General features: G+C 47.5%; 1 protein-coding gene across 1 annotated transcript; it reads right to left on the minus strand.

Moving 5' to 3' along the window:
• Positions 1–1,848: 1,848 nt before the first annotated feature.
• On the minus strand, positions 1,849–10,903 carry LOC117400998 (matrix metalloproteinase-19). The gene is made up of 9 exons (XM_059013446.1): positions 10,159–10,903; positions 7,968–8,056; positions 7,424–7,554; positions 6,394–6,606; positions 5,378–5,623; positions 4,685–4,819; positions 4,387–4,551; positions 3,460–3,587; positions 1,849–2,914 (listed from the first exon to the last, which is right to left on the minus strand). The coding sequence occupies exons 1-9, from the start codon at positions 10,252–10,254 to the stop codon at positions 2,678–2,680; spliced, it is 1,440 nt and encodes a 479-aa protein (XP_058869429.1). The 5' UTR covers positions 10,255–10,903; the 3' UTR covers positions 1,849–2,677.
• Positions 10,904–12,828: the final 1,925 nt, after the last annotated feature.

Here is a 12,828-nt window from a genome sequence, read left to right on the forward strand (position 1 = left end):
GGTACCGTTTGAGGGGTAAGTTAAATACATTTGATCGTTTCCTTCTGAGTTTTTTTTCCTGTAAATGTAAGGTAATATGACTCCTAGTGCTTAGCAGTATGAGCCATTCCAGATTTCACTGTGATCTTAAAGATTAAAATGTAATAATTGTATTTATTTTTCCCTTGCCATATTATATTTGCGAGTGGTTGTAGACCAGTATTGCGTTCTCATCATTTTCTAGATCTGTCTGCGAGCTTGCCTGGAAAACTGCCTAGCGTTGAACAGACTTCCTCATTCCATTCAGATTATGAGACTGAATGCCCTTTCAACTTGACCTACTCGCGCTGTGTGCAGTCTCGGAGCTGCCCGCGCGCTGTGTGCAGTCTCGGAGCTGCCCGCGCGCTGTGTGCAGTCTCGGAGCTGCCCGCGCGCTGTGTGCAGTCTCGGAGCTGCCCGCGCGCTGTGTGCAGTCTCGGAGCTGCCCGCGCGCTGTGTGCAGTCTCGGAGCTGCCCGCGCGCTGTGTGCAGTCTCGGAGCTGCCCGCGCGCTGTGTGCAGAGTCGGGGCTGCCCGCGCGCTGTGTGCAGAGTCGGGGCTGCCCGCGCGCTGTGTGCAGAGTCGGGGCTGCCCGCGCGCTGTGTGCAGAGTCGGGGCTGCCCGCGCGCTGTGTGCAGAGTCGGGGCTGCCCGCGCGCTGTGTGCAGAGTCGGGGCTGCCCGCGCGCTGTGTGCAGAGTCGGGGCTGCCCGCGCGCTGTGTGCAGAGTCGGGGCTGCCCGCGCGCTGTGTGCAGTCTCGCCGCTGCCCGCGCGCTGTGTGCAGAGTCGGCGCTGCCCGCGCGCTGTGTGCAGAGTTAGCTGGGCCAGCTGAGTTGAAAGGTCACCTGAATGGAGTGAGAATGTCTTTTCAGAGCCTGGCAGTTTGGGTTTTCTAGACAAGCTCAGACAGATATAGAGTAAAATGAGAAGTGAATACTGGGGAACCCAGAGCCAGTCAGAATGATAGCAAAACATGTTCCATTTGTAATATAAGGAAATGATTCACTGGATTATGTGAGAATGGAAGGCTGCTGTTTTCTCACATTAAAAAAAGCACCAGGAATAGATCTGAGACACTTTGTTTAACTCTCAGCTAAAAAGCAGTGGAAGTCTTTATTTGACATGAAGTATTTGTCCTCTTAAATCTGTGAATACTCTAATCCAGTCTGAACTAACTGCACTTTTTAAAGAAACAATTACACTTCTAGAAATGTTTTTTTGTTCTTTACAAGATCAAGTTGTATAAATGTATATCCTTGTGTGTAAAACCAACCCCCTTCATTCTAACCAGACACTCTCTGTTTCTCTAACTTACAGTTATTTGTGTAAAAAGGAATAGTTTGCCTTGTTAATAAAACTGTAAAATAGTTTATGCCATGTTTTGACTGGCTGCAGTCAATTAGACTTCAGTGTCCTTATCAGTATGTTTATAAGAAAATAAATTATATGGAAATGTATGAGCCTCACTGGTGTTTTCATGTGAATGTGGCTTGTGTGTTTGAATCTGTGCTGTGCATGTGTACATATCTGGTATTGAACTATAATATATATAGAGAATATTGTAGAGAGTTCTGTATGATGCATGCTGGTGTTCACTCGTGGGCTTACTGGCCACTAGTGAAAATCATCTTGTATCTCACAAAGCACACTTAGAATATACAGAATCATTTATCAGCCAGTTTCAATGTGATGTCATTTCTGTCTGTAGACAGTTACAGATGGCTGCAGCGCCATCTATCTGCAGGTTATCTTATCTCTGTGGCATTGCTATATCAAACACAGGTGTTCATTCACCTTCTCTTCATAATAATCTCACACACTCAAACTTTTTAAAATATTTTTTTATTTGTTATCAAAAAACTCCAGCCTTCCCAAAAAGGTTTTTATTAAAAACTGCGTAGTTAACCAGTAACTGCTGCAAGCTGTGAGCAATGACATCATCACTCTGCACATCTGTGTTTGCTATTTACTTACAGGCTGTGGCAAAACAGAAACCCAAAAAATTGTATACATATCTATATATATATAAATAAAACAACTGGCAACAGAACTACATGGCTCCCAGTCTGTCGAGATGAGAACACAGCTTCTCGTTGTATTGGTTTCTGGTGAGTTGTGCAAAATCAATTTAAACCCCCTATTGGTCCTTGTAAGAAGTAGCTTGAACATTACTGTTCGAACAAACTCCTTCTGTCCCTGTGCAGAGAAAATACAGAGAGCCGTATTCACTGAGTCTGCATCGCTGTACAATACAGTGGATTCAATGAAAAAACAGTTTGACTAGAAGTCTGTCTCGGTGTCTTCTGTGACCATTCAGAAATACTAAAAGAAACATTCTTAAACACATTAAGAAAGACTTCTAATCAAAACGCTTGTCGCTGAAACCACACAGTGTTGGAAAGCATTAGAAACGAGACTGGGCTCGTGGATTACTTTGAATACATTTTCAAAACTGGTGAACAAAGCTGTTGTCGCTCCCTGCCATACCCTATTTCTATTGAACCAGTTCTGCGCATTACAAAGGGGGGGGGGGGGGGGGATACCCAAAAGAAACTCCGTCAGACGACAGTGAGAGGCTTCTAGTGGAAAGGTCCATTTCTTTTCCTCCTTCTACTGCAGCCCTGTTGAGTGTTTGAGTTGTGGATAGTTATGATGCCCCTGCTACTTGTGGCACTGCATCCAGCGGTCAGCCTTGCTCAGGGGGTACCCTCGCTCCACCACGAGCTGCTTGTTCAGCCTCCAGTACTGCTCTCCCTTGAAGAAGTACACCTTGCCGTTGCTCCAGGTGAGCGCTGCGTCCAGCCCGGGGGGCGCCCCGGTGAACAGGCTGGAGATGGGCTTGGGGTACACGCTCAGGTCGTTGTAGCTCATCTCGTCCCACTGCCAGTAACCATCGTCCTGCAGGGAGAGGGGAGGGTTAGGTCAGGCATGCCTTTGTACAATTGGCATTTCTCATTCAAAGTTAGTGATCTTTTCAGGGTCCTCTTTGGACACGTGGACCTGTATCTCCTGTCGGCCTCACTCATGGTGAACTTGGAAACTGCTTTTTAATCTTGTCAAACCCATCGGTATTCGTGTGTTTGAAATCCCTGCATATCCCATATTGTTACGAGTGCTTATAAGAGGTAAGTAAATGGATTGTAAAGAAGTCTTTGTCAGCACTCCTTTAAAGGGGTGGCAGTCACAATGGTGCTGTGGCTAATAAGGCAAATAGATTTTAACATATTGATTAGCACTCATTTAAAGGGGATCTGTGGATAATGTTGCTAGAGCTAATAAGAAGTGAGCCCTGGGTAGCACTCCTGTAATGAGGCAAGTGATGATGTTCCCAGTGCTAACTAATAAGAGAAGGTAATGACTTGCACGCTAAAACTCTTTAGATCACAGAAAACTGATCCCCATCAAAACTTGAGTCTGAAGCAATAAAAAGCCTCTGTCCTCACCTTGAAGAAGAAGATCTTATCGTTGCCCTGCCAGTAGAGGGCAGCGTCGATGTTGGCTGGGATTCGGGTCAGCTGTCTGGGATAGCCGCTGTCCAGCTGGAAATCAGTGTAGCGCCACACCTTGTCACCTGCAAGAGACACACACACACTGGAGTGAGCATCACACAGACACAGAGACACACACACACTGGAGTGAGCATCACACAGACACAGAGACACACACACACACACTGGAGTGAGCATCACACAGACACCGGCCTGAGCAGCACAGACACATTGAAACCTCCTGATGTTACTTCAGTAAACAGGCAGCCCTTATCTAGATTTAAAACGTGCTTCTCTGTAAGGGACTGGGATTTGACAGCGCAGTTTGTGAAAGCAAACAATAAGCATGCAGCTGGTTTCAGCTGCCTGTCTGAAACGCCTCATGCTATGTGCTTGGAGAATGCTTTAACAAAGAATTGAACAGAGTGCTGTGAAGTGGCTATTTATACAGCAGCAGGCTGTTCCAAACCCTATTAAATATATTGCCGTGAGTTAAGAGTTACTTGACTGGATTATTGTATATTGCTGTTACCGCTCTAAGTGACTACAAAGGGTGATGGGAGCTCCGTATAGATGGCCGATTGCATCTTGCAAATAAACTCTGCTTGTGAGTGAGCCAGCTGGACAAGCAAGGGTTCGCCCCAGAACACAGCTTGGAAGTAAACAAGTTAAACACAGGACAATTGTGAGAGTCCCTAGTGGCTCTAACTGTGCCTAGCCCCTATTCAGCACAGCAGGTAGGAGACGCAGAGAGAGTGAGTGGTGGGTGTATGGCGTGTGTCGCTGAGCCACGTCGTTGCTGCTGGTTCAGCGAGACCCCTCAGTGTGGCTGTAGTTCTGGGGTGCGGGAGAGCGCTGTGGCTGATGCACCCCTGCTCTTACCCTTCAGGAAGTAGGTCTTGCCGGTTTTCTGAGAGTGCACAGCTGCGTTGAGGTTCCCTGGCAGGTTCTTCCACAGCAGGCTGATCTTGATGGGAGGGTTGTGCCCCGAGTCAGACACTGTCCACACATAGTGACCCTTGAAGGCGTAGGTCTTTCCAAAGGGACCTGAGACAGGCAGGGAGACAGCTCTGTTAGACTGGCACTGTAGTGGTACCGTGGAGTCGGGTAAACCTCGCATTGTTCTGGTGATCAGGGCAGCGTGCAGGGTGCAGTGTACATGGGGGTGCAGGGGGCTTACCCAGCATGATGGCATCCAGGTCTGCAGTGCAGGGGTCAGGCTTCTCTCCCTGCTGCTCTGGGACTACCACAGGGGGCGCCGTGGAGGCACTGGGGGGCTGTGCTGGGATTCTGGGAGTTGTGGAGACCCTCTTTCCTGTAACCGAGAGATACAGGAGGGGGTTAATACAAGAGAGAGAGACACAGGGGACTAATACAAGAGAGAGAGACACAGGGGACTAATACAAGAGAGAGATAGAGAGACTAGGGTTTGCAGGCACAGAACCACACACACACTCTTACATCATCTCCTTAAGGCTGATAAAGACATACAAACATTTTCCCCATAGTTATAGCTGATAGGAATCAATACAAAGATTAAGAGGCAATAGACGAGCTCATTTCTGAAAATGCACCCTATTAGGAGTTCAACTAAAGGTGAAATAACTTCCAGAGGAAATATAAGCTTCTACAGTGAATATGTCCTTTTTGTCACTTGAGCACAGAGGTATGGTAAAGCATATTAAAAAACAAACCATGGTAAACTAACTTTTTATAAAAGTGTCCTGTAGTAAAAGCATAGCACAGTGTAAAAAGCGCAGTGAAAGCACTGGGGCACACAGAGAGGTACTCCAGGGTAAATGCCATGCTAAATTGTATGAAGCTAGACTGCTTCTCTTAGAGCCGTGGTGTATCCTGCGCTTGCCGGACTCACCGTACAGAGCCTGGATGCCGCGGATGTCATCGCTGTGCAGTTTGAAGCTGGGCTTGTAGCCGGTGTAGACGGGAGCCATCAGAGCGCTGGAGTACTGAGAGTGTCCCAGCCCCAGGGCGTGGCCGATCTCGTGGGCCGCGATGATGCGCAGGTTCACCCCGCGGCTCACCCCCTCTGTCCAGTACTCGTCCTCGTCGAAGTGGACCGTCCCTGACTCTGGGATGTCAGCGTGGGCGAGGACACGGCCTGCAGAGACACAGAGACACTGAAACACGTTCTCCATGAGCACTGTGCTGTCCCATCAGCAAGCAGGGCCATTGTGTAGTTCAGGAATGTGTGCAGTGATCAGTAAGCTGTGAACGCGTGCTGCTGGCTCTGTAGTTCAGGAATGTGTGCAGTGATCAGTAAGCTGTGAACGCGTGCTGCTGGCTGTGTAGTTCAGGAATGTGTGCAGTGATCAGTAAGCTGTGAACGCGTGCTGCTGGCTGTGTAGTTCAGGAATGTGTGCAGTGTTCAGTAAGCTGTGAACGCGTGCTGCTGGCTGTGTAGTTCAGGAATGTGTGCAGTGATCAGTAAGCTGTGAACGCGTGCTGCTGGCTGTGTAGTTCAGGAATGTGTGCAGTGATCAGTAAGCTGTGAACGCGTGCTGCTGGCTGTGTAGTTCAGGAATGTGTGCAGTGATCAGTAAGCTGTGAACGCGTGCTGCTGGCTGTGTAGTTCAGGAATGTGTGCAGTGTTCAGTAAGCTGTGAACGCGTGCTGCTGGCTGTGTAGTTCAGGAATGTGTGCAGTGATCAGTAAGCTGTGAACGCGTGCTGCTGGCTGTGTAGTTCAGGAATGTGTGCAGTGATCAGTAAGCTGTGAACGCGTGCTGCTGGCTCTGTAGTTCAGGAATGTGTGCAGTGTTCAGTAAGCTGTGAATGCGTGCTGCTGGCTGTGTAGTTCAGGAATGTGTGCAGTGTTCAGTAAGCTGTGAACGCGTGCTGCTGGCTGTGTAGTTCAGGAATGTTTGCTCACCTGGCCCATCGAAGGAGATTGCGCAGGAGTGTCCTTTCCTGTGGAAGGAGATCTTGATGTCCGCCCGCCCCGACAGCACCTCTCGAAAGGTCAGGGGGCTGACCTCGCTCCAGTACTTGAAAGCTGATTTGATGGCAGTGCGGGTCTCGGCCAATCCCATATCAGGGGTGTGGTTATAGATGCGGTAGGTCAGATTCTTCTTGCGCCAATAGCCTGGAAAAGAAAACAGACAGGGCTGTTCTAAATGGGTTCCAGCATGCACCAGGGCCAAGAAAGCAGCGAGGAGCCACACTGGCCTCAACAGTGTGCCTGTCGTTTTAGAAACAAAGGTTGTTCACATTTTTTAGTTTGTGCTAGATATGGCAGGTTAGAATCCCTTTGGAATTGTGGAATGTGGCCAGGCATTAGTTGATTAATTGATTATCAATTAACCCTGAGCACATGCCTTTGAAAAGCTGTAGGTCAGCTTTATTTGGTTAGCTTTGTTTTATAACAGTGTTTTGTATTTTTGTATATATGATGTCCATGTACACTTGTGTGTGTATCCTTCCGCACAAGGGCTGCCGTTGATGCCCTAGTGGCGGACACCCGCAACTGCATCCTGAGTTGCATAACATCTTGTAATGATTGCAAATAAATCTGTGTGTCTGAGCTGAGTGGCAAAGACAAGCTCCAGTCTCTCCTGTCCCGCAGAGGATACCCACACCCCTATTACACTGCCTATGTCTTTGTTTAAATTCTTATTACTTTTATAAGATTGTATTCAGTGGAGTGTAAATCAGTCACTGATAGCTGTGATTGAGTAACTGGAGTGTGATAATAACCAGAGGGATTTTATCAGGAGCTTGTCCCCTTTGACTCCCATGATATTCTAAACATTGCAATGTGTTGATGATAAGCGTGACATTACAGGAGTGATATTAAGCAGCTTTGATTAGTATTTGGGTTCCTTTAGAATTCTAGTTCTATAATGCTAGTTCTAGAATGGATCAGTAGTCACGTGGCTGCCCTGGCAGTGCCTGCTTCTCACCCAGCAGCCGGTACTTGAGGGTCCTCTGGTTGAAGGGGTCCTCCATGCCACAGCGAGGCTGGCTCATCATTGCCAGAGTGGCCTCGTCGATCTCTCCAGTCACAGGCAGCTGCATCGCAGCCTGGAAGACCCTGCGACAGAGGAGAGAGAAAGGAGAGGGGAGAGGGCAGAAACTTCAATTACCATTACCATAGACATCATTGTTAAAGTGCTTCACTGACATGCTTCCGACCAGTAACCCCACAGACAGGTCAAATAACCTAGTATGTAACAGAGTCTCTGAGAATAAGGAGTGGGGATGGAATGGGTTACCTAGCCGTGTTGTTGATCCTGAATCCCTGGATTCCTTTAAGAACCGACTTGACAAAGTTTTGAGATCAATCACTACTAGCTGTGATGGGCCAAATGATCTTTCCTTACTTCGAAATGTTTTTATGTGGTTATACTGTCTTTCACCAGCAGATGGTGTGAGAGTGTTGATTTAGTCAGCACTGAATGCTGCATTGTAAAGCATTTGTACAGGACGGTTCAGCGAGTCTCTTACCTGAGCGCCTCCTCGATCTCTTCCGGTTGGAAGGAGTAGGACGGGGAGTCGAGGGGCTTTTGAAGATAGCCGTATTTCTCCAAGTAATCCTGGACAGAGACACAGAGAGGGAGGGGGAGTGAGAGACGGAGGAGAATCTCACCTGTTCTGTACTGTAGCTACATAGGTCTCGAACGTGCGGTTTTGAAAGAAACACATGTTATAGCAAACATGGATTTTCATTTTAAAACACCAGGTACTTCTTTAGTTAAAGAAAACCGTACCACTAGTAGCTGTAGGGACTGGGATATAATTGTGCAGTTACAATATTCATCCACTAGGAGCGCCATGCTCTGCAGCCTGTCCGATGCTTTAACCCGGTAACTTGGGAAGTGACTCTATTCTAGTATGTTTTAAAATGAAAATACATACTTGCTATAAGATGTGTTTCTTTTTGAGACCTGTCTATGAATGAAAGTGCACAACATTTATAACACTGTTTTGTTAGCTACACTTTAATGCACCACAGTCTAATGAAAAATGAGACCTGGCTTGCAAGACAGTTATGCAAATCAGAGAGTAAAAAGCAACACAAGCATGCTGTGATTCATTCAAGAGGACTTTTCTACTGAGGCCCCCGTTGAAAAAAGGAGTTGAGGAATGTGATTTATTTCAATGAAAATGAGAAAGCAACATTCCCACCCCAGGCTATCTACATGTCCAAACCTGGGTCTTAATCTGAAGAGAGGGCTGCGGGGATTAGATAAAACACACAAAAGAAGGGTGTGTTTCTGGACATGTGCACAAGAAAAACATGCACTCTAGCATAAATCAAAATCGAGATCTATTTAATACCAATGCAGAATGACTGTGTGAGACCGTGTTGAGGGGAGCTCTCTTTCCTATACTACTAGAGCGCTCTGCAGTGTTGAGAGTGGAGTTCTCTTTCCTATACTGCTAGAGCGCTCTGCAGTGTTGAGAGTGGAGTTCTCTTTCCTATACTACTAGAGCGCTCTGCAGTGTGGAGAGTGGAGTTCTCTTTCCTATACTGCTAGAGCGCTCTGCAGTGTTGAGGGGAGCTCTCTTTCCTATACTGCTAGAGCGCTCTGCAGTGTTGAGAGTGGAGTTCTCTTTCCTATACTACTAGAGCACTCTGCAGTGTTGAGAGTGGAGTTCTCTTTCCTATACTGCTAGAGCGCTCTGCAGTGTTGAGAGTGGAGTTCTCTTTCCTATACTACTAGAGCGCTCTGCAGTGTTGGAAATGGAGTTCTCTTTCCTATACTGCTAGAGCGCTCTGCAGTGTTGAGAGTGGAGTTCTCTTTCCTATACTGCTAGAGCGCTCTGCAGTGTTGAGAGTGGAGTTCTCTTTCCTATACTGCTAGAGCACTCTGCAGTGTTGAGAGTGGAGTTCTCTTTCCTATACTGCTAGAGCGCTCTGCAGTGTTGAGAGTGGAGTTCTCTTTCCTATACTACTAGAGCGCTCTGCAGTGCTGAGAGTGGAGTTCTCTTTCCTATACTGCTAGAGCGCTCTGCAGTGTTGAGAGTGGAGTTCTCTTTCCTATACTACTAGAGCGCTCTGCAGTGTTGAAAGTGGAGTTCTCTTTCCTATACTGCTAGAGCGCTCTGCAGTGTTGAGAGTGGAGTTCTCTTTCCTATACTGCTAGAGCGCTCTGCAGTGTTGAGAGTGGAGTTCTCTTTCCTATACTGCTAGAGCGCTCTGCAGTGTTGAGAGTGGAGTTCTCTTTCCTATACTGCTAGAGCGCTCTGCAGTGTTGAGAGTGGAGTTCTCTTTCCTATACTACTAGAGCACTCTGCAGTGTTGAGAGTGGAGTTCTCTTTCCTATACTACTAGAGCGCCCTGCAGTGTTGAGAGTGGAGTTCTCTTTCCTATACTGCTAGAGCGCTCTGCAGTGTTGAGAGTGGAGTTCTCTTTCCTATACTGCTAGAGCGCTCTGCAGTGTTGAGAGTGGAGTTCTCTTTCCTATACTGCTAGAGCGCTCTGCAGTGTTGAGAGTGGAGTTCTCTTTCCTATACTGCTAGAGCGCTCTGCAGTGTTGAGAGTGGAGTTCTCTTTCCTACACTGCTAGAGCGCTCTGCAGTGTTAGTTTTTACACATTTGGAAAGTCATATAGAAAAACCCTTTACTGCCACAAAATACGATTTATATATATCTAACCAAATTATTAACTGCACAATTCCATAATAAACTTACCATGGCCTCGGTGTCCGAGTCGCTCCGGTCCAGCACTGCAGACAGGACTGAGAGCGCGGCGGTGGAGAGGAGCAGGGCGAGCCGCAGGGAACGCATCTTCACTGGGGCGAGAAACGAACAAGAGGACTCAAACTGCGAAGACGAGTGTCAGTGCAGGAGAGAAACGAGAAACGTGCAGCAGGCAGAACTGTTCTTTATTTTCTCTTGTCTCTGCAGCTCCAGTCGGTTACTAAATGAAAAAAGGCGGCGTTCAAAAATAAATCAGTCTGTTGTCTTTACCAGTAATATAAAAAAGCACGGAGTCTGTTTACTTGTAAACTTTTTTTAAACGCCTGCAGTATTTTGGTGTCTCTCGCTGTTTTGTTTTCTGCGCCTACCCGTTCCCCGTCTCCCTCTCTGTCTCAGCCTCTCTGCTCTGCCCCTGTAGTTTTTATTCTGCCTCGCTGAGTCTCTGTGAGTCACCCGCTCCCCCCGGATACCGCAGCCCCGGCCTGAGCAATCCCAGTGGAATTCGAGCTCCGAGCCGCGTCAAAGTCAAATCCTGCCCCTGACAGATCGACCACAAAGTGCGGTTACAAGATACACGCCACTATAACACACAGCGGAGCCTGCCAGCACAATCTGAACACACAGTATGAGGGGGCGGTTTGCTGTTCTAGAGAATATTCAGCGTGGTAAAAAATTCTCATATTGTTTCCAGTCAGTTACATAAACCGATTTTGGGGAGGGAAATTGGGAACAAGTGTCCCACACAGTCCAAGCCTGTTTTCAACGGTACTAAATGAATGTATAATATCTGAATGCTCATGTGGTAGAGATTGCGTTTTAAAATGTTTTGCATGTGTAAAGAGGAGGCTGTTTCGTTTGTTCAGATCCAATACTGAAGACCTGCCTGAGTGAGTCCCAGAGCTGTGGGGGGAGGCTCCGCTGGCAGCAGCCAGTCCCATTCTAACAGTTGTGTATTCGTGTTGTGTGTAGAATATAGTGAGGATCTCCAGACCTCTTCTGTTCAGACTGTGGTTCCCACTAACGAACGTCTACAAATAATTAAATTACAGCCTAGGAGTCCAGCTGGGTCACAGCAGCCCTGAGCCGACTAGAGACGGGACCAGAATTCTCAACTGTAGCTTTAGTTAAGAGACCTGGACAAATAGAAACCTGCCATATCTCTCTGCCACTAAAGTGTCCGTTTAAGGTGGCAGAGAGTCTGCAAGGTGTTCATTTGAAGAGACGCTGTACCTGCCCTTTACTCAGTAATTACCACTCTCAACTCTTATTGTGAGACAATCTATTCACTCTGGGCATGGAAGCACCTGTCAACCGAGCTTCTGAAATCAGCCCTGTATCAGTCTTGCTGTCCCGTGGTGTCTTATAACACATTAGCATGCACTACATTAGGATGAAGAGCGTTTCCCTCAGGAAATCTGGTACACCTACACCTCCCAGGTCCACACAGCTCAGCATTGCTTTGGGGTCGTGTTACTGGCTGAAAGCAGGTCAAACAGCTGGAGAGGAAAGAAGGCCATGAAGGGGAACAATTTCACCCCCCGGGGTGACCAAGGAAGTGCAGGACTGTCTGAAAACCGGCTAGCAAACTGAGCTTCCCTTAACCTGGTTTAAAATTGAAATGTTTGCTAAAACATGTGTTTCTTTCAATACTGCACATTCATGTAGAAGTGCACAGCTGGTAAGATTCATTGTGTTAGCGCCCAGCACTATCAGTTGTAAGCCTCTCACTGACAGTAAAGGGAAGGAGACTGCAATGCAGGATGTGGCAGTAGTCATTCGTCACTGTTGCGTGCTGTTTCTGGTATATTTCAATATATTTTGTTGCTTGTATCTCCCTGGGGTTCAGACAATGCCCAGGCCCTCTGGCAGAGCTGCCAGTATGATTGGAGTTAATGATAGAGGCTCAAATCAATGGTGTCAAATAGCTGGTTACAGGGGGTACTCCAGAGGCTATAGTTTAAAACGCATGTTAACTCTGTCATTGTCATTCTGTTGTTGAAAAATATCTTTGATGTGAACCGACACATTCTTTTCTGGAAGTCTAAAAATGCCCTTAAAAACAGCGCTGGAGAGCTGAGAATGGTGTGTGTAGACTAGTGCATACTACTCCCCTCCCTCCCAGTCCCTCAGCTCTAACCACTAGAGCCACAGTGCTTCCCTCCCTCCCAGTCCCTCAGCTCTAACCACTAGAGCCACACTGCTTCCCTACCTCCCAGTCCCTCAGCTCTAACCACTAGAGCCACACTGCTTCCCTCCCTCCCAGTCCCTCAGCTCTAACCACTAGAGCCACACTGCTTCCCTCCCTCCCAGTCCCTCAGCTCTAACCACTAGAGCCACACTGCTTCCCTCCCTCCCAGTCCCTCAGCTCTAGGTCACACAATCTTTTTCAGTGATGTGGATTTTGGCCCTCTCTCTTAAAACCGTTGGCCTTTCGTTAGTAACGTCAGCTGTGGTTCTCCTGTACAAAGCCCTTCCCAGCTTTGTTTAATGTTTTATTCTGTTGAGAACTGCAGTTAACTTTTTGACTCAGTGGTTGGTCTGACGTCTTGTTTGGAGGGGATTGTGATTCAGAGTTGAGACGTGACTCAGTCACAGAGCTATCACAGTGCTGTGCTTTGAACAAGCTTAGTGGAGACTTCAGATACGGGCAAGTGTTACTTT

The sequence above is a fragment of the Acipenser ruthenus genome, chromosome 45 (genome assembly GCF_902713425.1).
Source record: "Acipenser ruthenus chromosome 45, fAciRut3.2 maternal haplotype, whole genome shotgun sequence".
Lineage (NCBI taxonomy): Eukaryota > Metazoa > Chordata > Actinopteri > Acipenseriformes > Acipenseridae > Acipenser > Acipenser ruthenus.